Source organism: Tachypleus tridentatus, chromosome 12 (genome assembly GCF_004210375.1).
Source record: "Tachypleus tridentatus isolate NWPU-2018 chromosome 12, ASM421037v1, whole genome shotgun sequence".
Lineage (NCBI taxonomy): Eukaryota > Metazoa > Arthropoda > Merostomata > Xiphosura > Limulidae > Tachypleus > Tachypleus tridentatus.
The window spans coordinates 1,561,062-1,579,327 of NC_134836.1; the positions used below are offsets into that span (position 1 = coordinate 1,561,062).

Consider the following 18,266-nt stretch of genomic DNA (forward strand, 5'->3'; position numbering starts at 1 on the left):
CAGCTGAGTGAAAACAAAAACATCATAGGTATGAACAATAATTTTGCCCTGATTGTAACAAGCAACGTGTTAAGACCTGGTAAATATAAAAAAGAAATTTTTTCTGTATTAAAGAAACTAATTGTTTGGAGCAAAAGATTTTAAATATTTTCAGTTACTAAAAAAAAGCAATCAAACTTTTAATTGGAAAAATGAAACCAATCTCATGAACAGTTAAGTATGAATCATTGTATTATTTGTAATACTTTTGATATTTAACATTTTAACTGATACAACACATGGTTGAATTTTGAAAATCTTTAACTGTGGAAAGCTGTACAAATATATGTAAAGTTTTGTTATTCATTAGTTTCTGTAACTTGTAAATTGTAATTACTATTAATAATATATTAAACTGTTAAGGTGGACTATAAACCAGATGATAAATTATCCATCAAGAGAGAAAATCTAAATTAAAGTTTTCGTAATGTATAGTAATGAAGCTATTACTGTATGGAATTTTTATTTGCTATGCATTGATTAATTAAAATATTTAATTACAAGCATGTTAATATAAAAGTTTTAAGTTAGTAGATTACATCTAAAATTATTTATTTAATTATAAAATAATTGATAGGAGATTGGCATAGTTATTAATACATATAACACAAAAATCTGCCATACATTATACATAAATGAAAAGTATAATTGGAAAGGTTTATGTTAGTTGGATTTATTTTTTGCCATATTTTGTTAAGTATAAAAGCATTTTTAATTCCAAACTGGTTATTAGATCAATGAGATAACTAACAACACATAACATAGATTATACTGTGTGAAATTAAACATGATTTAGAAAGCTCTAATTTCACATGTTGACTTAATTTTCAAATTTCAGTGTGTATAATTATTATCTTTGGTTATCATTTTTATGTCTTGGGATTGTGCTCTTTCATTATGCACTCACAAAATATGACTTAATATAAATAATTATCTAAGCCATTTCAATTTTGCCCACTTGAAATTGCTGGGGGTTATAAGGTTTTGTATTTTTGCCTTTAAATGATTTTTTGAATCTATATATTTTCCTAACATTATGAATTAATTTTATTAATATAAAAGTGGGAGGGATGGAATGTTTTTTTAAAATTATTATTAGACTTTTTCTTTCAAAGTGCATGAATAATTTGTAATCAAAATTATGATATGTTTTCTTTTCTATTTCATCTCTAACAACTAAAAATCAAAAACCAAATATTATAGTTTTTGTGCAAAAAAAAACTATGAAATAGAGCTGTGGTATATACATGTTTATTAATCTGTTTTTTCTTACTTTCAAATAACTAATAAAAACAGATGTATTAAATATAAAATAGCATAATAATAGCAATGTTAAAGTGTATGCATACAAGAAAGTAGGGATGATACAGCTATTTATAGATCATACCTACATTATTTACAGAATTAAAACTTAATGTTACAATTTAAAATGCACAAGTAGAAAATGGTTGAGGTCAGTATATTTATTTAACCTAATAACAATAGTTTGTAGTAATTAAGACATGTTTTTACTACACTTGGTTTTCCTTGTACATAAGTCCAAGGCTTTTAGTTAAACAACATTGGTGCCTACCCTGACATGATCCTAATATTATGATAAACAAACTGCATACCAATGATCAGAATTTGTGCTCTATTTTGATTTTTCTTACAATTGTTTGTAACATAAAAACAGTTATATATATTATTTCAACCAAAAAACAAGTTAAATAACATATGAAATCCAATAATGAATATTTGACGAGAGAGTGAAGAAAAGAATAAGGATATATTTTATCAAGGACTAACAATAAAATGATATTTAAATCTATCAGTTTGTGCATAAAACTGATTGTGGTGGTCCATATTATGATAAAGTGTGAAACCGAGACAGTAGAGTTAATTTTTGATGGAAGTCTTACCATTTAACATACAAGTCATATTTTCTTGCTTTTTTAAGAACTTTGAGTTTAATTTCTGGTGTAAACTTTTTTCTTCCTTGTATCACAACAATTTAAGTTTTTCTTTACTTTTTAGTAGCATTTTGATGGTTTTATCCCATCATAGCCATATGTGTTGTATTTATTACCAGGATTCTTTTGCTACACATCACTTAAAAGCAAGTTTTAGCATTTATACATATAGCAACCTTCTCTTTGGTGTAGTGTGTAATGGTCAGCTTCAGAGAATGTGGTCAAAAATTATATTTCATGATTTGCTACAGTATTGATTTTCTGTATTTACAATGAAGCTACTACAGCTGTTATCCTTGTGATTTTGTTGTCAGCAAGAACCACTGTTGTTAGGTTAGTTATTGATTCATTTCAAGAATATTTAATGTTATTTTTTAGGTTCTGTGCATCATCTTGTGTGCTTTAACCCTTTCTCTATGGTCACAAGACAAAGGCCATGTCATCACTTTTATTGACTTGCATTCAAAATTTTATTGACCTACTATTTTATGAATTTGTGTCAGTAAGTTAGGAATCAAATTGTACATTATAATTCAAACTATGATATTCTTTTTGAGTTAATTTCTTACTTTAAAAGCAAATATTAAAAGAACACACCTAAATATAGATTTTAGTGAGTTGTGGTATGTTGAATGCAGCATTGTTTAAAGTTAGATGTATGTAATGTCAAATTACTAAGTTTAAAGTTTCATACAAATTAGGAACTCAAATTACTAATATTATCAATCTAGAATATAAAATAAGAGCCATCTATATTTTTATTTTGCTGAGATATGGCTTATGAACTAAATCAAACAATGGCCCCGGGGCATTTATCTCTTTCCATTTTTTGAAGTGGCCCTTTATATACTCTTACTTCAATATATGACATATGAATAACCAGTTAACAGCTTAGAATGTCCACCTAATGGTTTTCTGAGCCATTTTAATCTCTGAAAAGGCTACCATGTTATTTTGATCCATGATTTTAAGGAGGTAAGTCGCATCTTTAGTCTACTCAAAGATTCATATTTTTTAAAATCCAAATACATCTTTGTTACTGAGCTGAATAAATTATAATGAAATTCTGTGGTGTTAAAGTTGTTTTCTGTTATTTTTTGGTTATTTAATTGTATGTATAAAAACTAAAAAACACTGTTTGATATCCTCTATGTTCAAAATTTTAAAAGGTTTAGCAACCTAGTCCAGCAGCAACTTAGTACAAAGGTTGTAGTGAGAAGAGGTTTATTTCTTGATTTATTGTTCTACATTTTAAGAAATATAAGTTTAATAATTTATGTAACATTAGCTAGGCACTACTAGAAGATCAATATAATAAACAATATAATGTTGTGTCACCCAAGCTACTTAGACATTTGTATTTTTGAGTTATAATATGTATTGTTATAGCATGAAAAAACATAATTTATATATATTTCTTAATATTTGTGATGGTTGTAAGTTTGGTCAAGTGACACACCCCACATAGAGTATAGAAAATAAAACATAAACTCATACTGAAAACAAATACTTGAAATTTATTTATCAGGTTCAAGAGATTATGCATATAATGAGATTTTTTGGATGAAGAATTGTTTTTAATCACAACATGAAATCACTTTGCAGTTGAACTAGTAACAAAATAAACTGTTTTCACAAAGAAATCTTTATTAAAAATATTTCATTAAAAATGATTTTTTTGTATACAAATACTTGCAATATTTATCTACTAAGTTTTATGAAGATACACATGGTGTATTAAACGTTATAGAGCAAATACTTAGTGTGCAAATGTGTAAATGAACTCATATATATTATACCAAGTCTGTAGCAAAAGAAGTTATGTTCCACCATAAATAAAGAATGATGAAAAGCATGAAGGTTGGATAAAAAACAGACCAAGTTGTGGTACTAAGCACTTTGTAGAATTTCACTCTTACATGGCTGTTGTAATAAGTTGCAATTATGTATCTGTGCCATTTGTAGATGTGAGCAACAACATGGTGTGTGTAATGTTACTGAAATCTTACATAATCATTTGTAAATTAGGTAACATCCATAGTAAATGGAATATAAATGTAAAATATTATACTTGAAAAATAAATTACCTCTTCCTTTCTTTGTGAGCCTGACGATGACCGAAGAAGGTTGAAACATTGTTAAGCTCTTCTATGTAAAATATGTTCTCAACCCAAACGAGCCGTTTTTTACATATTTTTCTCTACAAGTCGGTTTTTTTGATATCACTGATTATACTTGAAAGTTTTCCTTTATATCATATAACTATTTTTTTTTATTATTTAATCAAGACAATTGAAACTTGGAAGCTGTTTTAAATCTACCTCTTGAATAACACTGGTACAAGATCATTTATACATTTCTGTCGAGGGTGCTGCAAAGGGAATTTGGAATTAGGGAGGATTTAAAATACCATGTTGAGTATAGGTGGGAACTTGAAAATTTCCAACATATTATTAGACTCTATTTTTATGATTCATCACTGTATCAAAACCATTTTTCTGCTAAGGATATAAAATCCTCAAAATATTAATTATATATATTTCTTTTAAAAACTGTTTAGATATTTGAAATGATAATGAAAGTTTTATATAAAATGTTTTTTGTTTTTGTTTTTTCCAGTATAACGTATATTTCTTGTATAATATTAAACAGTTCTGTTTTCATGGCTAAATCAATATGGTGCATCTTTTCTAGAAAGAGATCGGTCTGTAAATGTCTTGCTGCAAGTGTGGCCAGCTGCTTCATTGACTTTGAGAACACTTCTTCCTCAAATCTTTTGCACATCTTCTGTTCTCTATGATGACTTGGTTTACCGATCACAAATACAGCATGCAATACTTTGTACCACCAGCCTTATAAGAAGCCTGATGTGCATCGTTGAACATCCAGATATTCTTTCTGTAGGAAAATTAAAGATGCTAGATCTTCGCTGCTTTCCTACAGGTATACGTGCAGATGTGAAACTAAAAGTTTAAAAAAATTAGCTCTTTTAACAAAATGTTATAATAAAAAAGAAAAAGTTTTACTTTATTGAAATGCATATAAAATCTTTAAATTTTACATTTTTGAATTTGGTTTAAAATGTTTTTATGGTGCCAGAGTAAAGTGAATGTAATAATACAATTCCATATTAGTTATAATGGCATAAGATGGAGGTGAGTAAAGTGACATTACAAATCTTGAAATTATCAAATGTGTTCCAAGAATAGCCACTACTGACTGAAAGCAAATATTTCCAGTGTTGTGAGTGTTATGAGTATCATGATAATGAATTTAGGTGACCTATATGTAGATTTTTCTCTCTTTGCTTCAGTTATATCTAAGTTATTTCATGATATTTTAAAATTCTTTTAAGAAATATTCTGAATTAACTACTTAATAGAAATTGTGTTTATTATTATTGAAACAAAGGATCTTGGAAAGATTTCCATGCCTATTTAACAGTGTATATTAAATATTAACCCTAATTATTCATTGTTGAAGTTCAGCTTTTATAACTGATATTTCAGTTATCATATCTTACTGGCAGTTATTTTTTATAATTTTTGATACTAGTGAATATGCAGTGATGATATTGGTACATTTCATTTAATTTCATTAACATTCTATCACATATCACCTGTTTTGTACTGTTATCTGCAGGTAACTTGTGAAACCCAATTTATAAATGATGTTTCCCTTTTGAGTATCTTTCTAATATATCAAAATATTTTATTTTTTGGCTTATTTTAGGTTTTTAGAATCAACATCTGAGACTTGCATCTCACAAAAGCATAAAAAATTGTATTTCATTTCATACATAATAACTACAGCACCAGTTATTTGAAAAATATAGTATGACTGACTTGTAGTAAAATAAACATTTCAGTATTGTTTATTAACAAGGAAAATAACTTTATACAGCAGTATCTGTTGGTTTTTTTTCATAAGCAAATACTCTGAAATAGATTAACTGAATAAAAATGTATTAGTGTGAAACACAACACAGGTATGGTATATTTAGTGAAAATACTACAGATAGATCTGTAATGAAGTGAAATATTCTTGATAATACACAAGTTTGGGCTTGCAAACACTGTAGCAAACTTATTTCAGTTTGTATTAAATTACATCTGCTGATGTGTTCCAAAAGAAACTGAACATGAACTAAATGGTTTTGAAGAAAATTACAAGTGTCATCACATTATCAAGAACTAATAAAGGTAGTCATGGTTCACAACATCAAAGACAAGAACAATTTTAGCCCTTAGTTACTAAAAAGTGAAGGTTTTTTTTTACAAAACGTTTTAGTAAGTTATTATTGAGAACCCTCATTGATTTTTGATTCTGGCATTACTTCATAATAGTTATAGTGGAATGATATCAGGCTGGGTACAACATAGTTCATAGCTATTTTACATTATGAAGTCAAATTGATTTCATTGTAAGCTTAAGATGAAAGCAGTGGTATGAGATCTTTGTTAATAAACTGACCTACTAGCTTCATGATGGAAGCAGTGCTGCGAGATCTAATTGATAAAACTGGCATAGTTTCATGGTGTGTATAAGAATATATTTATGGTGGAAGCAGTGCTATGAGATCTTAAAATAATTAGCTTCATGGTTGAAACAAGCATCAGTTCATAATAAGTGTTATTTTATCACAGTGTATACACTAGTATGACTTCTTGATATGCATAGTAGTGTTTATTCAAGGTACACATACATGTATTTCTTTAAGATCATTTTTATTCCATAAGTATAAACTGAGAGTAGTAGAATGTATTTATCATGAATACATTTGATAAAGTATCAATACAGATATATACAGTTGTTTCTTTAATGTGAGTATTGTTTGTAAGAAAACTGTGAGCACAGTGAAATGAGTTTATGGTGGATAAAGTTAACATTATTCTTACTGATGTTCTCACTTTAGTTTGTAGTAGGTAGATTGTTTTAGCAGAGCTATTATAGTTCAATTACAATGTACTGAGAACAGTGAATACATTAGTATGATTTATATAATGTTTAGTAACTTAAGTTCATGGTGTATTTAGTGGCTTGAGTTCATAATAGAAACAATTCAAAGAGTATTGTTTTTGACATGAGAATATTGAATATATTGGTGTGATATCATAGTGAGTACTATGGTATTAGTTTATCATAAAAAATAATACAAATAAAAAAAATAGTGGATCTGAAGTTGTGATAGCAGATATACCAATGTGGCTTTGCTATAAAACAAAGACATTTTGTTTTGTGGCTACAGAGTGGCTTCATGATTTGTTTATGATTGTGTTTATGTAGAGTATACTGGCACTGGTGTGTGTTTGTGTTACATTATGAGTTCATGGTAATGGTAGAATAGCATGAGAATGTTTGATAGAGATGTAAGAGTTCAGTATAGGTACAGAGGTATAATTTTAGAAACATTGAGTTAACAGGAGTACACTGAGAATAATTTGTGGTGAGTGCAGCACTGTAAGTTGAAAATAAATATGGTGCTTGGAATTTGTGATTATCAAAATAGCACAAAAATCATGATTTTTACAATTACATGGGTTACTGGTGCATACAACAGTACAAGTGGCAAAAGTTTGTGATGATAGCAATGTTATGTTTTTATGTTAGGTACATTAATATATATGTATATCATGGTGGTTCATAATAAATTCTCTGGTATGGTTTGTGCTGAATGAAGTGACACAGGTTTGTGGCAGTAACTATGTTTTCATGATGTGCATGATTGAAATAATAGTCATTAATAAAGTATACTTTAGTGTCACATTTTAAGGTTAGTACAGCAGTATGGAATCATCATATGACTATACAATGGTTACAGAATGTTGTAATGCATGTCTTGTACTGAGTTTTTGCATTTTATAAGTTGAAATGTGCTGTTATATGTAATTTTGTTTACCTCTTATTATGCCTTATCAAAGGTGATCTTTTAATATTTATAAATTCATAATTAATATGTTTTATGCTAAAATGTTTGTTTCATATTATGTATAAAAGTTTTTCCACTTCCCTTTTCAGTGGATTTCATGGTACAGTACATATCACGTTTTCTCCTCAGTAAAACCTCAAACTCATCTTTTAGTAAAAGTAGAAAAAGACATTGGTCACCATCCTCCATATCACATGCTCAAAATAATTATTTAGACAAGGTATCAAGAGATGAATCATGTAAGTTGATCTATTTGTTCAGACATAACATCTAATAGCTTAGTTGTTATTTCTCTATGCAAATAATGTGTATAATGACTGTAGATATATTTAAGCTCAGTTACTTCCATGTTTATGAAAAGAATATTTTTATTACTAACATGTTTGGCAGTTTTGCAAATAGATACTAATAAAGTAATTACATTATTATTATTATTGTTCATATAGTGGTACTTCTGAGCTAATAAAATTAGCATAAACCAGCTTTTAGTCTGTTCCACAAAATGAATGTTTTTCAGAAATTATTTGTACAAGCCTTAAATGTTACTGCTTTTTTGTGATTCACAAGAAATACCATTTGATTTTTCTACTACTTCTATAAGTGTATTGCTTACTATACTTTTGATGCACCATGGTGAAATAAAATATTTATTTGGCTATGTTATCAGTGGGCTAACACATCTGGTGAGTCAGAGCTTTGTTATTTTCAAGTTGAAATATTACAATTTGTTTAGATTTTTTAATTGGTACAGCATATGTGTTAATATACACAACTGACATTAAAAAAAATGAAATTATAAATATTTTATTGAGAACCAGACTGCAATGAACAACAGTTAAGTAACTGTAACCAGGTTGTTTTGTAACTTTATTAAAAGAATTGAGAGAATATGTTAATGATAATCTCAGTTTACCTTTTAATGAGTATAAACTTCAGAATATTAACCCCTCATTGTAGGTTTCTGTACATTGTGAGGGGACCTCCCAGGGAATGTTCTGTTATTTCAGTTTACCTCCTTTGGGATCTAAACATCCACCCATATGTTTGCTGTATGTGGTGAGCCGTGAAGGTGAGGAGAGGATCCTGGTGATTGAGGGGTCCAACCCTAACACACAACTTTGGCCTTGAATTCCTGTAGATGGGCTGTCTTTGGGTGGCACCCTTGGGTCAGTCGGTTGGTCTACTTGGGCTACGGCCAACGGGTGTTGTGGACATTGTATCTGATGCTGGTGTTTGGGTATAGTGTTCATGAAACCCTGGCATTGCTGCAGTGTCCTTGTTTGACATTGGAGTGCGTTCCCTCGTAGGGCTTCATCTCAGACTACGCTGCTATATTTTGTTCCACTACTACAGTGGGAGTGCAGATGGATCTCTCTGTGCCTCCAAAAGAATCATTCTCAAAACAAATGCAAAGTCTTTTTCCCTCCATGATGAAAAAAAGTTGATGAATCAACTTCAACACCCATCTCTGTCCCTTATATACATTCCAACAAATCCCAAGATCAACTTCATATGGTTCTGGGTACAGGCATTTTCTCAAATGCATCTTCTTCTATCCAAAGATGCAAAATGATCATTCGTTCACATTCTCAATCACTGGAATCCTCTTCCAACAGCAAAGACCTGCCCAAATGACCTAGGGCAGGATCCATGTGGGTCTATAGACCTCCCTCGAATAAAGACAGAAAAAAAAAAAGATGTAGTCATTAACAGAAGGGTTCTACACCCAATTCACCTAAATATAAATAAAAATGGCCCATTTCTCATTAAAATCTACTTCTATCCAGTTTTTCTGGATACCAGGGCACGTTGGTATTCACGGGAACGAGCTCGTCTACACTGCAGCTAAGTCTATCTGCTCTGGCACTATCACTGCTGTGCCTGTCCCATACATGGACTATAGTCCTGTATTCAAGGCTTGGATCCATTCCATTTGGCAGTAGACTTGGAGTGAGCAACATGAAAACAAGCTTTTCCAAATAAAACCCTTTATTGGACTTTGGCCATATTGCTTCTGTAAGGATCAGAAAGAGGAAATTTTAACTAGACTATGCTTTGGTCACAGTTTTTAACTTATTGTTTTATTTTATATGGAACTGATGCACCAGTGTATAGTCTGTAACATTCAGGTTACAATAAGCCACATTTTACTTTCTTGCTGTTGTTATGACTCTCAATCTACTGCACCATTTTAAACATGTTGTGTCCTAAGGTTTGTCCATAACGTTAGACAATGCTATTGGTGATGTTGACACTGTCCACCTTGGTTAAGGTTTTTAGTTTTTTTAAAGGCCATCAATCGTTTTACTGCCACTTAAATTTTTTAATTTATACATTACAACTTTTTAATGTGGCTCCCTTTTAAAAATCACAGTTCATCCTGCTCGATTTGAAATTAGAAAATGCCCTTAATGTCAAGTAACTTGAAACCAGGAATAGACAGGCCTACTTCATGGGTTTAATGCTGCTGTTTAAACTACCAGTTAGTTATCTTGGCGAGTTATGGTAATTAAAATTTTGCTTTAAGTCTTTTAAGATTTATGTTACTTTACCTTCTGAAAATGGCCATAATGCCAAATATCTCAAAACTAAGATTGGAAAGCTGACTTCAGGTGACTAACTCTGATTTTTGAATTTATCCGTTAGGCATTCTGTCAACTTATTGCAATTACAATTATGCTACAGAAAGTGCTTTACAACTTGTATTACTGTAATTTTTGTCTTACTTCTGTAGACTAGATGTACAAATTGGGTTTAACACTATTTAAATTTATAATTCAAAGAGTAAACTTTTTGGTTTACCTAGATTCAATTTTACAAATTTTAATAATTTACACCAGTTGTTTGGCACAGATGCTTTGCACCATAAAACTCAAACAACCATCCAATCAACCTTTCTAAGAGTTATTTGGTTTGTTCTATATACTAGTGTTATTTGAGTCATTTCTTTAGAAGTTTTAAAGTGTTTATGGTCATATTTGTTGGAAAAAGTTGGTGATTTTTATAAATATGCAAGTTAGGTAATAAAAGATCTTTATTACATGGATGACAATTATTTTTCTGTATTAAATGTTAATTTTTGAAATTTTTTTTCAGTTATTCTTTCTTTTGATGCTGTTGTTAGAGGATCAGAAACATGTGACTTACTATGTAAGGCTCTGAGCATTAGTAAGAACTCACATTCACCACTGAAATTACAAATTAACCAACTGGATGTGTCAAATGTAAGAGATAAAGAGCTTGAGGCTTTACTAAAGCATGTTGATCATGAGGTATGTATTATTGTGAAAACAACTTTTCAAGGCTGTGTGCTACTTATTAATCTTGTTGTATTTTATACCACGAGAGTGTCTTGGGAAAACTCTTAAGGTTGTTTATAGGCTCTTAATACTGTAAATGAAAACTTGGTCCATTTTAAGAACAGCAAAGGTCCCACATGTTGATCTGAGTCAAAATCAGAATTGCATTACAGTTATGAAAATTTAAAATGTGTTTCGTAAAGTCATTGATTGTGTATCGCGCATTTCCTCAGGGATAGTCAAATATTTAAATAATATTTATCGAACAACTTCTTGGCAATTATATTGCTTAACATTATCAAGGTAATCATAATAATATATAAATGAAAAGGAGTCAAGATAGAGGATTTTAAATGAAGCAGGGATAAAAAATTTTATTGCATGTATTAAATGTTATGAATCTTATAAGAACATAATAAACAAGGTTTAACAAAACAATAATTTGGTTTAACTGCAGTTTAATTGTACACTTTGTGTTCCTTTTTCAGCACTATACACTATTAGTATTTTCATGTAAGCATGGATTACTGATACCTACATATATTTTGAAGAGCTTACTGCTTATTTTGATGATAATAAAGGTGTGGATTTACTGTGTCTGGATTTTCAGAAGACTTCTGACACGATAACACACAAAAGACTTTGTAAACAAAATTATCTCTAAGTGTGGGAATTAATTTGGCTCGTTGGATCAAAGAATGGCTAGGTGGAACAAAACAGAGTTGTAAATGGAGTTTAGTGAAACTGGATTAACATCACAAGTGAGATACCTCAGTAGTGGGAACTTTGCCTTTTTTATTCATATCAAGGACATGGATAAAGGAATGGTCAAGAAAGTACTTAAGTTTGCTAATGAAAGGAGTCCTGGGTCTTCTTCCTGTGAGAAGAGTGCTATTATTTACAAAGGGGTGTAGGCTAATGCTGTTCAAGCTGTTAACAAGTGTTCAAATACTTGCAAAACTGTAAAATATTTGCTGCACTTTAATTTGTGATGATATTATAAGAGTGACAGTCAGTTCCTTCACGTGAATGGTAGGATGCTGCTGGCAAGCTACCTTTCCTTTGCCTAGTATATGAAGATTATGAATGGTGGCAGGTAGCCATAATTGTGGCTACAAACATAAATGAACAAAAGGATTAAGAGCAGTTGGTGTGTTAGACAAATTACTGACAGATGGCTTTCAGTCATAATAAGTGCAAGGTAATGCATGTTGTTTATAATAATTGAAATTATAATTATGATGAGAATAGCCATGACTGTTTTGTTTGATTAGTCTCTTAAGCTATCCAAGTAGTGTGCTGTTTCTAATAGTAGAATAAATAGGATTGTGGGTTCTATTTACTTAAAAATTGAATATAAATAAATAGGTTATGATTTCAGTTCATAGATAAGGTTTCATTAAGAGTATTTTGATCAGTCTTGGGCTCCTTACCTTACGAAGGACATTCAATTATTGGAATGGGGTAAAAACTTAAGGTCTAATAGAATACCTGGGAAAGAAAGGTTAAGATTTCTGAAATTTTCTCTTTTTGAAAAAAAAGAATTAGAGGGAATCCGAGATGTTCAAGATTATTACAGAAACTGATTGTATTGAAGCTTTATCTTTTCTTTTGTAATGGTAAAAATAATAGCACAAGGAGACACAAAATATACATTTTAGCAGAACAGGTGTTATCTACAGTTACACTTTTATTTTTCTAACAAGATGTTTGACCATTAGCATAAGTTGCCTCCATACAAGAGATAGTTTAGAACTTACTTTGGAAAGATACTATAGAACTTCTGGAATCTCTTCAGGCAGGGTTTTACTCCCATCTGTTCATTGTACCCAAAACTAGCTGCATTTAAAAGAAATAATTTTGACATACTTTATGCTTGATTTTTTAGTTGGGAAACAGTTTTAACTACCAATAATTTAAAGTCTCATTACTTCTTGACCTCAGTTAACCTATGTTTGATAAATTAAAACATTTTAAATTTTTGAAAGTTTGGTTCAGGATAGGTTATTTTGAATGATCAAGAAACAAAGAGGAGAGAGAATTTGTTAAAAAAAATTTCACAGTTAACAGTTTTAGAATGTAGAGAAAGAAAGCACTTAATATGAGCCCTCTCTTTATGTGCAACTAAAACTTGCACAAGACAGACCTCTAATCAGAAATTTTGATCTGGCTGAGATGATGAAAGTGATACATTTTTGAGCTGTATTATTGAGCTTTTTATTGTTTCATTACTTACCAAGGATCATTGTTTCTTGTCATGTTGTTAAATGTAGATGAATCATGTACAGTCTCATATATGTGTATACAGTGTAGATTGAATCAAACAAAGCAGAATTTTGTAATTAAAGATTATACTATACACAAATATGAAATTTTCAACACAGAGATTGAGTCACACATAGACATAGAGCTTGTATCATATAGACTGAACTCTACGTATTTTAAATCTTTATGTACAATCTCAATTATATGAAAAGATAGAACTTGACATAAAAACCAAATCCTACTTGCAGGGAACTGGATTAATGTAAACTTAATTGGAACTTTATATGTACATATGAATCATAGCGTTATCTTCCTGACTCGCTAGAGGCCTAAGTTGAGTCCACTTCTCTGAATATTTCATTATGATTGTTAGCTTCCCATTTATCCCAATTATCTTCTACTGTTTCCATGTCTTGCCCCTCTGTCCAACTTTTTGCTAGTCCCTGCTTCTCATTCTTCATTCTTTCACAATCAAGTTGTTACTTATAGGCATTTTGGTTTTAGAAAATTAGTCTTAGTGACTGCCTCAGAGTTGGGGTCAGTGATGGCCAAACTTTCCTATTTTCACCATATGTTAATACAATTTGCAATGGATCCATGGACCCTTCAGTTTTTTCAGAAGGTCTGTCCTTTCATTTCCATTCCTCTCTCCCATTGCAGATTAGCCAACTATTATGATTTGAGTGTAATCATTATGATTTTGATGTATACATTACGACTATACACTCATACGTACAAATATTACGACTTGTTGCAACTCCCAAATTATTATATACTATATAGGCCTATACAATAAAGTGATAAATTGTTCCCCCAGGGCTTGAAAGGGGTGAAAAGAATATTTCTAGTGAGATACAAATAAATTTTGATAATAAATAAATAAAGGCATAGTCCAAATGGCTACTTGCGATAATCATGTTTGTACTTGAAATAATAAAACTATTTGTATTTCCGGCGTCTACCAATAGTTTGAGTGAGGTGCTTCTCCATACTGGCTACGTGGGGGAATCCATAGTTACGTTATAACCGCTTGTCAGCCAATCTGCGCTTGCGTAGATGGGTATTTCTCGTTTTCTGAGCGGCATAAAAACACCAGTGTGATCATTCACCAGATTGTCTTGTTTCTGGCAAATCTTAAAGGACTAAAACTGTGAATCAAAAATTTAGGAAAGAGTATAGTGCAAAATATCCGGTCATTGCATCAAAAGTCAGTGACAGTCATGCGTTTTGTACAGTTTGTCACATTGATTTTTCTGTGGTGCATGGCGGGATAAACTATTGTTCCAGACATACAAAATCAGCATCTCACCAACAAAGGCTGAGGTGAAGACAAAACAATGCAGATAATGACATTTATGAGTAAGAATTCAGAATATGAACCCATAAATGCAGAAGTGATGTTCCGTAATTCGTCATTGCTCATAATTTACCCCTAGCTATAGCAGTAATAAATAATAATAGTTATAATAATAATAATATAATAATAAACAGCTTAGAGACATTGGTCAGGCCTAGTAGCTGCAAATGATAAAGGGCTCTGTCTACAATCATTACGCTCAGTCATTTGAAATAGTTGGCATCTCTGCTATTGTCTCCCTATCCAGTTGTCTTCTCTTGCCAAGGGATCCTGTCTCTTGCATCTACAAGAGGGAGTTTAGGACTTACTCTGGAAAGAGACAATAGAACTTCTGGAACCTTTTCAGGCAGGGTTTTACTCCCATCTTTTTATTGTACCCTAAAAGACGGAAGTTTAGCAGGTGGTTATAGTTTTATTTACCCTGAATCATTTCCTCATTGTATCAATACTCATGATGGAGTTTTACTTCATCTTTCAGTGGGGTTTCATTCTCAGGTTGTGGATGATGAATATCAGTGTGTCTGATGCCTATCTACACATTTCCATCTCCCAAGTATCCCAGGGTTTCCTTAATTTTGTTTATCAGGGATATGTTTATTAGTTTCAAGCTCTATTATTTGGCTTGGTCTTGGATTCTTTTGCCTTTTACCGAGTAGTCAGGTAATTTCCTCAACTCCCTCGGTGTGGATTCCCTTATGTGATGAGGGGACCTCCCAGGGAAGGTACTGTTTTTTCAGTTTACCTCCTCTGGGATCTAAACATCCACCCACATGTTTGGTGTGCATGACAACCCATGAAGGGGAGGAGAGGATCCTGGTGGTTGAGGTATCCAACCGTAACACACTTCTTTGGCATTGAATTCCTGTAGACGAGCAGCCGTGGGGTGTGGCACTCTTTGGATCAGTCGGCTGGTTCGCTATGGCTAGGATCAACAAAGTACCAGTGTTGGATGTTCTCAATTGGTGTTTGGGTATAGTGCTCATGAAACCCTGGCATTGCTGCAGTGTCCTTGTTTGACTTTATAGTGCATCCCCTCATAGGGCTCCATGGTAGGTAGGGTCAGTAGGCACCAAAATTTCCTTTTTTTATTATGGATCCTCCAAATAAAAACTTTTGTGAAAAAACAGTCCATAGGTAAACAACCACGACTTGAAGATTCTGAGCAGCAATCTTCAACATCTCTAACACCTGTTGTACCTGTTGTCTCTTTCAGACAAACCTCTAGGGCAAATGTCTCCCTTTTTCATTCAGAAGGGACTAGAGGGACTTTCTGGCTTTCCAAAATCAGTAAAGAAGCTTCGATCTGGTGACATATTGGTGGAAACATCTCATTACAGTGAACTCCTTTTGCATTCCAAGACAATTGAGGATATACCTACTGAGGTTACACCTCATGCTACTTTGAATTCATGAGTTATTGTTGAGAGGGATTTGAAGAACATCCCCGAGTCAGAGATTCTCACTGGTTTCTCCACTCAAGCAGTTTTTGCAGTGAGGCGTATTTCCACTCACAAAGATGGAATTATGATGCTGACCAATATCCTCTTTCTGACATTTTACATCACCACATCTTCCTGCCACCATCAAAGCAGGTTATCTTAACTGCAGGGTACGGCCGTACATTTCAAACTCTCTCCAAAGTTTCCAGTGTCAGTGGTTTGGTCGCTCAAAGATGTTATGTCGTGGTTTTTTGATGTGTGATCATTGTGGTGACAAGGACTATGATGCCTATGAGTGTGAAACAGACCCTTATTGCATCAATTGCAATGGCTCTCACCCATCATACTTTTGTTCTTGCCCTAAATGGTTGGAAGAAAAAGAGGTGCACCATCTGAAAACGATTCATAACATTACTTATCCTAAGGCTCAAACGTTGTTGTCCACCACTTCATCTTGGACGTATGCTGCTGCTCTTCGTTCCACAACTACAGTGGGAGTGCAGACAGATCTTTCTGTACCTCAAAAAGAATTGTTCTGAAAACAAATGCAAAGTCTTTTGACCTCCATGGTTAAAAAAAGTTGATGAATCTACTTCACCACCTATCTCTGTCCCTTACATATATTCCAACAAATCCCAAAATCCACTTCCTTTGGTTGTGGGTATAGATATTTCCTCAGATACGTCTTCTTCTACCCCAAGATGCAAAACGATCATTTGTTCACATCCTCAGTCAATGAAAACCCTTTCCAACAGCAAAGACCTGCCCAAATGACCTAGGGCAGGATCGATATACCTCCCTCGAAAAAGGACAGTAAGGAAAAAAGACTTGGTTGTAAACAGAAGGGTTCTCCACCCAATTCACCTACATCTAAATAAAAATGGCCACTTTGATACAATGGAACTGATGAGGTTTACATTCTAATTTGGATGACATCAAAACACTGATTGCTTTCTACTATCCTGTATGTCTTTCCTTACAGGAAACATTTCTGAAACCTGCCAATACAGTCACCTTTCAGCAGTTTTCTTTGTACAGAAATAACAGGCTGTGTGATGGATGAGTGCATGGAGGGGTGGCACTGTTGGTTGATCAGCATGTGCCCACTCTGTGTTTGCCACTTGACACACACTCTTGGAGGCCATAGCCATCCGTGTTTCCTTAGGTCAAACCATCACTATTTGTTCTCTCTACCTGTCGCCTGGAGAGAGACGTATGGTCAATCTCCTTTCCTAATCCTGAGAAACTTCAATGAACATCACCCTTCTGGGGAAGTGCTGATATTAATAGGAGGGATTACTCTATAGAGCATGTGCTCTCTGATCCAATCTTTTTCTTTTCAATACTGGTTCTTCTAGATATTTTCATGCACCTAATCAGTCCTTTACTACTATTGATCATTCAATTTGCTCCCCTTCATTATTCTCCCATTTTTTATGGAGGGTTGACAATAATCCACGAGGCAGTGATCATTTTCCTATAATTTTGAGAGACTGGCCATGGTAGATGCCACCTGACTCACATGCCCTGGTGGAAGCTGGATCACGCAAACTGGCTCTTTTTCACTGCTCTTGCAGAACTTGATCCTGCCATCGTCTATAAGCCATCAATAGACGACTCTGTGGCAGCAGTAGCTGACTGTATTATACAAGTAGCTGCTCAGTGTATTCCAAAAACCTCGACATGTTTTCCACTATATCCTCATCCGTGGTGGAATTCTGCTTGCCACATGGCACAGGACTGGGATACTTTTCACAGATATCCCACACTCTCGAACTGCATTGCTTTCCAGCAGGCTCGGGTGGGTAAGACATGAAAACCAGAAACAATTTTGGATTAAGTTCACAACCAGCATATCTTCTACCACCAGTTTCAAAGTCATATGGGGCAAGAATCGAAAGGTCAGTGGGCAATATAATGCTGTCCCCTTCTTGATCTTGCTATCTGATGGCCAGGAGGTAGCTGATACCTGAAGCATTGCCGATA

The 18,266-nt window shown here is 32.7% G+C and overlaps 1 protein-coding gene across 7 annotated transcripts in view; it reads left to right on the plus strand.

Moving 5' to 3' along the window:
* LOC143234784 (leucine-rich repeat-containing protein 14-like) overlaps positions 1 to 18,266 on the plus strand; it is a 50,117-nt gene that overhangs the window by 838 nt on the left and 31,013 nt on the right. For 5 of the 7 annotated variants that reach the window (XR_013018802.1, XR_013018804.1, XM_076472406.1 and 2 more), the window contains 3 exons: positions 4,686 to 4,934; positions 8,010 to 8,159; positions 11,017 to 11,192. Coding sequence is in view for 5 of the 7 variants with exons in the window: in XM_076472406.1 (XP_076328521.1) it covers positions 4,686 to 4,934; positions 8,010 to 8,159; positions 11,017 to 11,192 (575 nt within the window). In the remaining 2 variants the exon portion in view is untranslated. The remainder of the gene's footprint in view (positions 1 to 4,685; positions 4,935 to 8,009; positions 8,160 to 11,016; positions 11,193 to 18,266) is intronic. The other 2 variants (XM_076472408.1, XM_076472409.1) reach the window with 1 other exon arrangement.